Here is a 12999-nt window from a genome sequence, read left to right on the forward strand (position 1 = left end):
ACGAGTAAAACACGGGAAGTGTAAAGCGCGTATACAGATGAATTATTACAAGTGATAGAAAAACTAAAACCAAAGCAATAAACACGAGGCTTCAAAAGCGGCGAAGAAATAGCAACATTAAAAGCAGTTAGAAACCGGTGCGCAACAAGAACGACGCTCTGTCACAAAGTGGAGCGTTAAAATTTCTAAAACTGTCCAAAGCATCTTTTTTTTCTCTATCGATGAGGACTACGGATGTGGTATTGACGCAGGATCCCCTGTTGTCGTCGGTCGCAATAGCTTTCAGTGCATCTCCTATTAACCGCTCACTCTTCTTGGTCAAGAAAGTAGACTCGCGCCTCAGTGGGAGACATCCGGTTGGCTCGCACTGCTTGCAGTGGCGGGCCAAATGTCGTCCGAGGCGTTGTTTCCGAATCTTGAGTGCCCCATCACGCGTTCGTTGAACACCTACACGTTTGTCCAGCGTACAAAGAAAGCAAAGTCAATCTGTCGGTGGGTTAACCACGTTAGCAACCAGAAGGGTGGCGGTTTTTGCAGGGTGGAGAACAAATAATCTTTTCTGACTTGCTGAGAAAGAAAAGTTTAATCGTCAAATTGTCCTGCGTTGCAGCTGAGAGGGGTGAACTAGCCGTTGCCTCATCGTCAGGTTAAAGTAGCAATCGCGAACATCGCAAGACATCAACGAGCGATGAACTCCTGCAAACCAGTGCAAAAGTTGAAGCCACTGTAAAGAAAAAAAAAACGTGTACCGACTAGATGGATGTAATGAATATGAAGCCGCCGTGGTGGCTAAGTGGTTATGGTACTCCACTGCTGGCCCCTAGGACGCGGTTTCAATCCCAGCGGGGGCAATCCCTTTTTGACGCAGGCGAAATGTAGATGCCCGTGGACTTTACGATGATAGCACACGTTGAAGGGCCACGGTAGTTTAAATTATCCTGAGCCCTGCAATACGGCCTCCCTTATAGCATGAGCCGCTATGACACGCTAACTCCCATAAAACCACAACCAGAAAAGATGGAATAACTGAAGAGTTCCGCAGGCATATTTGATTTCCAACACGCGAGAAATTTGTATTCTCACAGTCAAGGGTGTTGAGCACTGGTCAGATTAGTTTTTAGAACTGGCGGCAGACAATAGGTGAAGGTGAAAGAAAAAAGGAACAGAACTCTGACACGCACAGGGTTTTGTTTTGGTGGCAGGCCCTTCCCATTTGCGCATAAAATGCATGCTTTTTTGACAAATAAAGATACAATTGATTGTTACACTACGAGCAGTTGGTGTTATTTTTCGTGCGTCCTCCTTCTGTATATACTCATCGGATTAAAGTACTGAAATCCATTACCAACTAGGCTCTTTTCTCGCTTTGATTTCCTATGGAGCTCTTGAACTAGCATGAAAATGGGTAAAAATAGTCAAGGGTGTAGAAGGATCTCGTGTAAAACTACTTGAATATATATATGGAACGGCTGTAGAGTTATCACAGTCCTCCATTGATTCAGCAAAAAAATTTTATTAAGGGCGGGCGTCAATCAGGGAGACAGGATCTCAGAAATGCTCTTGATCGCCTGCTTACAAGAGGTAATCAGGGGCATGGATTGGGAACAGCTGGGGACAAGGGTTAATGCAGAATATCTTAGTAATCTGTGATTCGCTGATGGCAATGCCTTTCTAAGTCACTCAGGAGATTAATTGCAAAGCATGATCAATTAGTTGGACAGACAGAGAAGATCGGTGTGTATGCAGAAAACCAAAATAATGTATCTTAGTCTCCGAAAGCAACAGCAGTTACAAGGGGTAGCGAGGTGCCGGAATTGGTAAGGGAATACGTCTACTTAGGGCAGGTAGTGACCGTAGATCTGGATTAAGAGAGCCAGATAGAAGAATATTAGGCCGGAGTGCATATGGCAGGTTATCTCAGGTCATGAGTGGCAGTTGACCAATATCGCTCAACAGATATTATACAACATCTGTATCTTACCGGTACTCCCCTCACCTATGGAGCAGAAATGTGGAGGCTGACGAAAAGGATTCAGCTAGCTATGGAAAAAAATGGCAGGTGTAACGTTAAGAGACCGGAAGCGGACAGAATGCGGAGGGGCCAAACGTGGTTTAATGGCATTCTAGTCGAAATCAAAATGAAGAAATAGGTTTCAGCGGGGCTAGTAAGGCGAAGGCAAGATAACCGATGGTCCGTAGGGGGCGCGGCCGGCAGGCTGTTATGTGGGCGAATGATATTAACAAGTTTTGGAGATAGGGTGGCCACAGCTGGCAAAGGACAGAGTTAACTGGCGGTATATGGAGGAGTTCTTTGCCCTGCAGTGGGCGTAGCCAGGCTGCTGCTCATGATTATTACAATGAATGCTTCAGATCACGATTTCGAAGTGCGCATGACCCCAAGCTATATTCGTTCTAATATTCTCATTTGTTATATTTTGCAGCTCATTGCAGAAAAGAACCACTGAGATTGTAGTTTCAATATACAGGACAAACATTTTCCGCACTGTTCTATGTGCACAACACGAGATTGTCTTTTATGGCCGCTTCTCCAAGCACTTAACGACAGCCGGAATGCCTCAACGGTTGTTTTGGTCACACGACTGGTGTGAAAGCCTTGAGCTTCTGTTGTGTCCCCTTATTGCTTTTGTGTGTGTGCGCCCCCGCATCCTCCTCCTAACGACCACTCGCATCCTCCTCCTAACGACCACTCGCATCCTCCTCCTAACGACCACTCGCATCCTCCTCCTGTTTTGGGAAGCCACTCCCTCCCGTGGACGCTTCTCCGCTCCCTCCTTTCTTCGGGCGGCCAGTTCGGCTCCTGCCTCGGTCGACGCTGGTCGCACCCTCATCGGCTTTAAATAAACGAAGTCTTAAAGTACCGTGTGCGTCTTTCGCTGCATTCAACACAGCGACCGGACACGACAGTGGCGACGAGAAAGTGGATTCGACCCGCGCTACGCAACGCTATTGACAAGCCATGGCTACGCGAGGGTTTCCCAATCAGATACCAGAGTTCAACGGCTCATCGTGGTCATCGTGGGTTGGACGCCTTCAGTTCTACTTTGAAGCTAACAACATCACAGACCCAGCCTTGAAGAGGGCCAACCTGCTGACGCTGTGCGGGGAGCAGACCTACGATACTGTCTGCGCCCTTATTCAGCCAAGCACACCAGCGGCAGGGTCTTACGACGACATCGTAAAAGCGCTGCAAAAGCACTACGACCCAAGGCCATCCGAGGTCTACAGCCGGGCTCGCTTCCAACGACGAGATCAACTGGGAGGAGAAACTGTGAGCGCCCACGTAGCCGCGCTCAAGAAGCTCGCTGCCGACTGCAATTTTGGAACGCTGTCGACAACAGCTACCGGGCAGGAGGGAGACGCAGCTTCTTCTGCTAACACCACCATGCTTCCCTTGGACGTGATGTTACGCGACAGATTTGTGTGCGGACTGAGTGACGAGTCACTGCAGCAGCGCCTGTTCGCTGAGAAGGACCTCACATTCAGCAAAGCTTACGACATCGCCGTTCGAGCGGAGAGCGCCGGTCACCAGCAGAGAGGGATTCGCCGGAACACCGAGCCGGTACACCAGACAAGCAACCAGGTGCGCAAGCCTTCTGTTGTTGTAAAATCGGTCAAAAAGGCACAACGCTGCTGGCGGTGTGACGACCAACACAACCCCCAGGGATGTCGATTCCAGTCAGCCACGTGTAATTTTTGCCACAAGCGAGGGCATATCGAAAGAGCATGCATTACGAAACGGAGACTTGCCAAGATAAAGTCACCTTCCCAGCCTAATCACAGCGTCAACGCCTCAGAGAATACGCCGCTATCTGATCTCCATGGAACAACATCAGCAACACCATCTGTGTTGTACGACCTGAACACCATGAATCTCGGCACGCGACCGAAGATTTTTACAGAAGTAAGCGTACATCACCAGCTGATTAAGTTCGAGGTGGACTCCGGCGCAGCCTGTACTCTGATCAGTGAGGACACGTTCCGAACTTCATGGCCATCTGACGCACCCGCCCTGCAACAAGACGACACGCACCTGCGAACGTGGTCAGGACAGAATCTGCCACTATTGGGCTCTGCCAACGTGCAGGTTAACTACAACGGCCAGACCCATACGCTACCTCTGCTTGTTGTGAAGGGCACAGGATCAAGCCTTCTAGGGAGAAACTGGTTTTCTCCACTAGGCGTGATGATATGCGGCATACACCAGACGCCGAGCCAGAACATGGTTGAGCAACTGCAAGAGAAATACGAAAGAGTATTCTCGGAAGAGATTCCAGGAAACGAAGGGCCCCCGGTCACACTGGAGTTGTTGGACAACGCGCAACCCAAATTTCTGAAGGCCAGGCCGGTGCCGTTTGCTCTCCGAGATTCAGTTGAAAAAGAGTTGGACAAACTGGAGCAGCAAGGTGTCCTCGAGCCGACGCAGCATTCAGAATGGGCCACACCACTTGTCGTAGTTCGCAAGAAGAACGGAACCATACGCCTCTGCGGAGACTACCGGAGCACCGTCAATCTTGCGACTAAAGCGTCCTCTTACCCGCTACCGACACCTGAAGAAGTATTCAGTGTACTACGTGGCGCAAGAGTCTTCAGCACATTGGACCTCACCCAGGCGTATCAGCAGCTGAAGGTGAGCGAGTCAACTGCTGAATTATTAGCAATTAACACACTGAAAGGCTTGTACAAAGTCAAGCGACTGCCTTTTGGCGTAGCTGCAGCCCCGGCCATATTTCAAAAATTCATGGAGACAGTGCTTCAGGGCATCCCAGGAGTTTGTGTCTACCTTGACGATGTCATCATCAGTGGCACTTCCACTGAAGAGCATGCAGTGCGCCTAGAGCTCGTTCTCGAAAGGATAGCAAACGCTAATTTGTGCATAAGCAAATCGAAGTGCTGTTTTGCGGTGCCAGAGGTGCAATTTCTGGGACACCGAATTGATGCGGAAGGCATTCACCCTACCGAGGACAAAGTGCGAGCGATCACTGAAGCACGAGCTCCAACAAACAAGCAGGAGCTACAGGCTTTTCTCGGACTCTTGACGTTCTACGACCGGTTCTTGGAACAAAGAGCTACCGTGGCCAACGACTTATACCAACTCCTTCGGAAAGATGTGACATGGACATGGTCGCCACGCCATCAGCAGTCATTCGATGCCCTGAAAGACCTGATTCGAAGATGTACAGTCCTCCGCCACTACGACGAAAGGAAGCCTCTGCTTTTGGCTTGCGACGCATCACCGTACGGAGTCGGCGCGGTTCTATCGCAAACTGACGAGCAAGGAAGGGAAGCTCCCATCGCCTTCGCCTCACGTACGTTGTCGCAAGCAGAACGCAACTACGCGCAACTTGACAAAGAAGGGCTAGCCATCGTCTACGCGGCGACACATTTTCACCAGTACATTTCCGGCCGGAAGGTGACCTTTATAACCGATCACCGACCGCTATTGGGCATTCTGGGACCACAAAGGCCTATGCCACCAACTTTGTCTCCGCGAATGACACGTTGGTGCATCAAACTCTCAGCGTACGACTACGCTCTGGTCTACCGCAATGGGAGTAAACATCAAAACGCCGATGCGCTAAGCCGTCTGCCACTAGACGCAACTGTTGACGAACCATTTCCACCAGGAGACGTTCTGATGTTCGAAGCACTGCCAGAACCTCCGCTTACAGCAGGCACAGTTGCAGCATCTACGCAGAAGTGCGCAGCTCTCCGGCTAGTTTACACAGCTGTTCAACAAGGCAACGTGCATAAACTCAAAGGGGACAACTTCGACGCTTACCGCAGGCGAGCTACAGAGTTGAGCACCCATCGCGGCTGCATCATATTTGGATCCCGAGTTGTGATGCCGAGAGAACTACGCGCACAAGCTATGTCTCTCATCCACGCCGGACATCGGGGCATCGTTGCAATGAAAAAGTGTGCCAGAAGCTACATGTGGTGGCCTGGCATTGACAACGACATCGAAACAGTGGTGCGAGAATGCAAGCCTTGCCAGAGCAGCCGGAGCGCCCCGCCGAAAGCTCCTGTCCCAGAATGGGAAAAGCCAGACACACCATGGCACACACTGCACATTGATTTTGCAGGACCAATTGAGGGCTGCACTTTCCTTGTGGTCGTAGATGCCTACACAAAGTGGCTTGAGATAAGGCAAATGGGACAGACGACTTCGGCAGCAGTCATTGACAACCTCCGATCACTATTTGCAGCGTTCGGCCTGCCGCGCAAGGTAGTGTCGGACAACGGAACACCGTTTGTGTCTGCGGAGATCCTCAAGTTTTATCGCGACAACGGGATCTCATCAGTTACATCGGCCCCCTACCACCCAGCGACAAACGGACAAGCCGAGCGCTACGTAGCCGAGCTAAAACGCGCCCTTGAAAGAGATCAGACAGGCTCGCTGCAGCGCCGCCTTGCGCGCTTTCTCTTCAAGCAGCACACGACGGTTCAGAGCACAACAGGCGAGACCCCCTCGAAAATGATGTTCGAGCGTGAAATGCGAACCCAGCTCACAGCCATCCTCCCCGAGCCAAAGGCAGAGACGTTCCGGGAAGAAAAAGCAATTCCGCGCTGCGGCACGCTTAATGAGGGGCAGCGCGTCCTCGCCCGACAGTTTCTGAAAAAGCCACGCTGGGAGGAAGCTACAATTGTCAGACGCATAGGCCTGCGCTCTTGGCTCGTCAACATACATGGCACAGTAGCACGCCGACATCTCAACCAGCTGCGTAGATTTACGACGCCGTCTGAGAGCTGTCCGCCAGCGGAGAGAACACGTGCACCATCTTCCCACATAGCCTGGCACCTCTTCCCGGAAGAAGAGACTTCGCCCAGGACAGACCTAGGAGACACAGCGAACAACAGCCAGCCTACAAGTGTTTCTCCCCCGAGCGCACAAAGCCAGCGCGCCTCCACGCGTGAGCGCCGACCCCCTGCACGATACCATGCAACTTTCTAAGGGGGAAGGAAGTGTTGTGTCCCCTTATTGCTTTTGTGTGTGTGCGCCCCCGCATCCTCCTCCTAACGACCACTCGCATCCTCCTCCTAACGACCACTCGCATCCTCCTCCTAACGACCACTCGCATCCTCCTCCTGTTTTGGGAAGCCACTCCCTCCCGTGGACGCTTCTCCGCTCCCTCCTTTCTTCGGGCGGCCAGTTCGGCTCCTGCCTCGGTCGACGCTGGTCGCACCCTCATCGGCTTTAAATAAACGAAGTCTTAAAGTACCGTGTGCGTCTTTCGCTGCATTCAACACAGCGACCGGACACGACAGCTTCATTTATCTGCTGCTATTTTTCGCAGTTAAGCCGTCACAGCTTAAAAATAGGGCAGCAGCTCAAAAAATATGATTCAAGAAAGAGCCGTCGTGAATGCCACAGTCCAAGAACTCATTTATTATAGATGCGAATAACACACATGGGTATATCCAGCCCAACTCTGCGGAGTATAGAAAAAAGTTTACCATGAAATTGTCAAATGTCTGGCTTTAGAACAGCTTTACAAAAGTAACATGGCGCTCCTTTGAAAGAATTACCCTCGCCGTTTCTCTAACACACATACAAAGAAGGAGGTCAATGACTGCGTACTCTTGCAAGGGCAAGAAGTGATGGCTATGTACACAGTGCGCATGAAACATGTACATTCATAACACAAAAAGTACGAATCCATATCTAAAAATGTGTTTGGAAGTCAAGAGAATTTATCGGAGGTCGTAAACCAAAGGAGCACGTTACGAATATGATGAGAGGCTAGTACTGCAGCACAAACCAAAAACATAATTTCAATACATTGCATTGCACGTGCAATATATATATACAGTGATTGGTGACAAAATGACAACAATGAACACAAGAAAGCTCGTACAACAGACTGAAAGATACACCAGAACACAACGTAAACTTTGTGGGGACATTAACACCTACGACATTGCCCCCCTCCCCCCCCCCCTCCCCTCCTCGGGGCAATCGGTTGCACTCAAGTAACGGCATATCCCTTCCCTACGGGGCCAGTACGTAGCCGTGACGTCACGTCCGAGTTGGGAACGAGGAGAGTGGCCGGATGCCTCCTCTCTCCATACCCGGCGGCGCGCGCGCCGATCTCGTGACTCGGCGCGGGGGCGTTGAAGGATATCTGTATATCCCACAACTTCCATAATTCTCACATGTGAAGAAGGAAAAATGTCCGTAACTGGTGTCGGAAAAGTGGGACAACGGCCTTTCCCCCGGTTCATCGTGACAAGCCTTGTCGTCCATCGGTTCAACAAATAAACAAATGAAGCATACGCCGATGCACACATCTTTAACAACAGTGCCTTTAAAGAAAACATTCGACAGAAGTCTGTCTGGTTGGGAAATTTAATGTTAGAAGAAGGTAAGTGACGCCAACCAAGTAAAATACAGGAAAAACACGACGTTTCGGGACCGGATCGGCCCCTTCTTCACGGTGTGACTACGGGCGAGCGCAGCTTGGCTTTTTAAGCCCCTGCGTGAAGGACCTCCGGGTCAATGGCCGCAGCCCATGGACGTAGGATGAGGGGAGAGTCCCCAATCGTTCCCTGGGGACTCTCCCCTCATCCTACGTCCATGGGCTGCGGCCATTGACCCGGAGGTCCTTCACGCAGGGGCTTAAAAAGCCAAGCTGCGCTCGCCCGTAGTCACACCGTGAAGAAGGGGCCGAGCCGGTCCCGAAACGTCGTGTTTTTCCTGTATTTTACTTGGTTGGCGTCACTTACCTTCTCCTAACAGTGCCTTTGCATGTAAATTAATCATATGAATCAACTGAATCGAAGGGAGCATGAGCTTTCACAAGCACCTCATCTCATGCCCTCGGTAAGGCCCCTGACGTTTCAAAAAGCATTCCCAAGACCCGCATTATTGACATAAAGAGCACACTTCGAGGAAAGGAGTGAGCAAATGAACAAGGGTTCAATGCCCAAGTCCTTCCCGCGTTTGGCTGAGCGCCAAGAATCTCAGCATCTCTTTTTTTGGGAACTAAATTGCTTTCTTTTTTTCTTTCTTTTTTTTTTGAGGGGGGGGGGGGGGGAGGGAGGATGGGGGGCAGGTGATGCTCAAATAGCAGACCACCGCGAAACAGCTCAAAAGAAGCAATATCGTTAACTTTTTATTAGCCTTGTACCGCTCTCGTTCATCAGAAACAGAAACTCCGTGATACCTTGGTTGCTCTGACTCCAGAGTCAGCTTACCACTCTCCCTTGCCTTAAATTGGTGTAGGCGGCGTGTATCGAAGTATCCTGACTTGCCGGTATCAAAATTGAAAGGCAACGCGTCCGAGTAGCCATACGGGTTAATTCGGCTTTCTACTGCTTTCTGAGGCGTTTGTGATAAGTTTAGGCTGATGCGAAGAGTTTTAAGGCATCTAAACTTTCGAATTTCTCAAAAAATCTCGGTATATTAGAGCAGTTGTCCTGCCGCTTCTGACAACTGACTGGTTAAAAATGCAATCCCCGTTTCTGTAGAGCGAACCATTGGGCCTGACGTGCCCAATTAAACTAAACTGCCTGCGACAAAAATTCTATTATTCCTGTTAGCACGACTGTACACTGAGGGTGCCTTAAATGAATGCGCCTTTGAGTGTGCGACTAAGAGATTTTTTCCATAGTAAAGTAATAATTCCTGCTTGAGTACTATGCTAACGCATCATCTGTGCATATTGCTTGTCTCATAGAATCATCAGTTAAACCAATCTTACTTTCTAAATCTTAGGCGTGCATTGTAACTGATGTCAACATTGATTTCACTGGTTATATGAATAATTATTAGGGTCTTGTAGTAGCTACTGGAACATTTTGAACTGCACGAAGCTTTGTCTATCCATACAAAATTTGGTATCAGACAGCCCAATATGATGGGATATACAGACTGGCCTGTAATAACAAATAGAAAAGTGTGTTGAACATCTCAATGCGTTTTCTACGAGAGTGCGTTTTCTACGGCAGGACGAAGGCTGTGGCTTCAGCTGTGAATTACTCCTGACATACAGCATGGGTGGAGGGTACAGCAAATATTCCATAGCCGGCGATAAACTGGAAGCCACAGCGTAACCCGTAAAGAGTATACGCTAGCATATATGCTATAATTTTACTAAGCCGTTATTAAATGATACCAGGGTTGGACTCTATGTAGGGCCTCTACGAAGCGATCGAGCGTCAACCGGTGTGCCGACTCTGAGGCAAACGGTGACAGTGTCTGACATTTATCGAGAACATCGCTACTGCTGCACCGGTAGTGTATTAAAAGACTAGTACCACCAGCAACGGGCTATAACCTCATGAGAACGCAATACATGGAAGTAGAAAAATTTAGAGCCTCATGGCTACTGTTGCAGAGCAGCCCGGACCTGAAGCCAGAAGATGTTGTTCAGGGCTTCGCTCGAGCCGTCGGGCGGTAGCTGAACGTATGTGCGGGACTTGATGAGGGACGCCAGCATGGAGCTCATCTCAGACTCTTGTAAGTCGCTCTTCTTTATGAACACCATGCCATCGTTGCGGTAGTTCTCAAACAGCCGATGCTGCGCCAGGCTCAGCTCGAACATGCACCACCGACTGCGGCAGAACTCCTGGCTCAGCAAGAACAGTGAGACGCGGCTCTGCGTTATGGCCCGGCAGATGTTCTCGGTGATCGGGAGGCCCGGAATGAAGTCCCTGTCGGCCACGCAGAGCCGAAACTTCATGGAAGCTTCGAGCTTTGGAAGCAGCACGTCTCGCACCCACCCGGCGTCTGAGGCGTGGTACGAGAGGAAGCCGTCCCACAGAAAGTGTCCTGTGTGCGTCTGTCTTCGATATGCTTTAATGGCTACTTTGAGGTACAGCAGTCTGTACATCCAGTACCAGCGGTTAGTGTATATGGCGTAGCCAACCAAGCAGGCGACCATGATAGAGAGGAGCGCAGGAACACCGTAGATTCTGTAGTAGTCGGCCGGGGTGCAGCCGTCCTCATTCCAGGGCACCTTGAGAACGTGTCTTCCCTCGTGCTCCTGAGGTTGTTTGCAGACAAAGCAGTCGGTACACTGAGCAGGGTGCTTGTGCAGCAAGGAACGAAGGTTCTTCAGCGGGCAGCTTGAGCAGTCCCAGGGATTCCAGCTGAGGTTCACGTAGCTAACGTTGTCGATGTCACGCAACATATCTTCGCTTATTGTGGATAGCGCGTTGTGCTCTAATAGCAAGGTCTTCAGTTTACGCATGCGAGTAAATAAAGGTCTCTTCCACTTTGATATTCTATTGTTCGCAAGATTTAGTTCCTCGAGAGGCGCATACTCCATTGCATCAAGATGTAGTTCTTTAATCTCGTTCTGAGACAGTATGAGCCGAGTCAAAGAGTTCAAAGAGGAGAATACTTGCGGGCCTTCGAAGTGCGCGATCTGGTTTTCACTGAGGTTCAAAAAAATAAGTTTTCTAAGTCCTTTCACGTTTTCGCCGTCAAAATGCCTAATCTTGTTGCCAGCCATGGAGAGGTTCTCGAGGATTTCTAGGCATTCAAATGGAGACCCATAGATGTTAGTTACCTGACAGTTGTCTAGCGCAAGTCTCGTAAGCAACGGAAATCCGCAGAAGGCGCGATTGGGTAACGAGCTGAGGTTGGTTCCACTCAAAATTAGCCGCTGAACGCTGCTGTTCCGTTGACAATTCCCTGGGCAGTACTGGAATTCGATGTCAGGTGGAACAATGGTATCGGACATGTCGAGAGTATCTAGGTGGTCTAGGAAAAAGATTGCTTCTGGAATTTCGAGTAATTTTGTGCCGATAAGGGAGGCATACTTGAAACCTTTGTTCAGTTTGAGGAACGCAAGTGGGTGGATCTCGTCAATGGGGGTGTGGAAAAACTCGAGGCGCTCGATTTGCAACGAGCGTTTCGGTACATTCCAAACTCCGATGCTGCGAAAGTTGCATTTATAGAATGAAAAATGCTTTATAGGAGCAACGGAGGCCCAAGCAAGCTGATACACTGGGACATCCTTGAAACTGTATTTGAACGTGACGTTCACAGCCTCGATAGTGACGGTGGAAATATTCCAGAACTTATAGAATGAATCCATAATCTTGTCTTTAGAGGTAAAGTTGTAGCTATAACGGTCGACGAAGCCGTAGACGTCAAAGTTACAGCTTCCGTCTGCTAGAGGCCCGTTGCAGACGGCGACAGCGGCTTGCGGAGGCTTGCCGAACGTGCTTTTAACTGTCATCTGGCGAATTTGCGCGAACAGGTAGTAAGTGATGTAGGGGTCAATAGTGGAGTTCTCGTATGTAAGGAATCGGTCGTACTGCTTATCGTTTGCTAGCGGAAACTTGTCCCATTTTCGAATCTTGACGGATCGGAGTGACATGCAGACGATACTACCCCGAGGAGTTTTGTTGTGCACAGGTTCGTCGGACACTAGCAGCTGTTCCATAGTCAGCGTTTCCAGGTCGGCAAGAATGGAAGTTTCCGGAGGTCCCAGCCCAACAACAATGGTACAAACAGCGTGGACGTATCCGTTTTCAACAGTCACTTTGCAGCGCTTTAAGGGCTGCAGCAGCGTTGCGTAAGGAGCGATGTGGGTGCAGTTGAGTGACGTGCTGAGGCCACAGGCTGTTGTCACAGCCCACAGAAGTAAAGCGCCAGTTTTCGTGCACATCTCCGTCTGAAAGAACAGAATGTGGCCGTTGAGCAAATCACTACCGGAGCTCATTTTCTCACTAGGTTCCCTTTAACTGCTTATACAATGAGCTGTGACAGAATGCTGTCAGCATTACTATCTATTTTGCCGCATATAGTTCTCATTGGGAAACTTGCGCTTAAGCATAGCATTAGGCGTACGCAGTATCACTGGCACTTCAGGAAAGGCCACCAAGATTTTATAAAAGAGCCTTTTAGAAGTCTAAAGCTGACTTCTGCGGAATAATAATACGAACCTTGGTGGACAACAGACAGCAAATGAATCAGATTAATTGGTAAGGTGGTCAAATTTTTTTTATACTTAACTTTCTAATTAT

The 12999-nt window shown here is 49.6% G+C and overlaps 1 protein-coding gene across 1 annotated transcript; it reads right to left on the minus strand.

Moving 5' to 3' along the window:
- Window positions 1-8765: 8765 nt before the first annotated feature.
- On the minus strand, window positions 8766-12642 carry LOC149340385 (toll-like receptor 2). Its single transcript, XM_089551231.1, has one exon. The coding sequence runs from the start codon at window positions 12639-12641 to the stop codon at window positions 10347-10349; it is 2295 nt and encodes a 764-aa protein (XP_089407357.1). The 5' UTR covers window position 12642; the 3' UTR covers window positions 8766-10346.
- Window positions 12643-12999: the final 357 nt, after the last annotated feature.

Source organism: Amblyomma mixtum, chromosome 6, assembly GCF_055824585.1.
Source record: "Amblyomma mixtum isolate Tamu chromosome 6, ASM5582458v1, whole genome shotgun sequence".
NCBI lineage: Eukaryota > Metazoa > Arthropoda > Arachnida > Ixodida > Ixodidae > Amblyomma > Amblyomma mixtum.

Coding starts and splice junctions, on each gene's coding strand:
- LOC149340385 (XM_089551231.1), bottom strand. CDS start 12,641: ATGTGCACGAAAACTGGCGCTTTACTTCTGTGGGCTGTGACAACAGCC.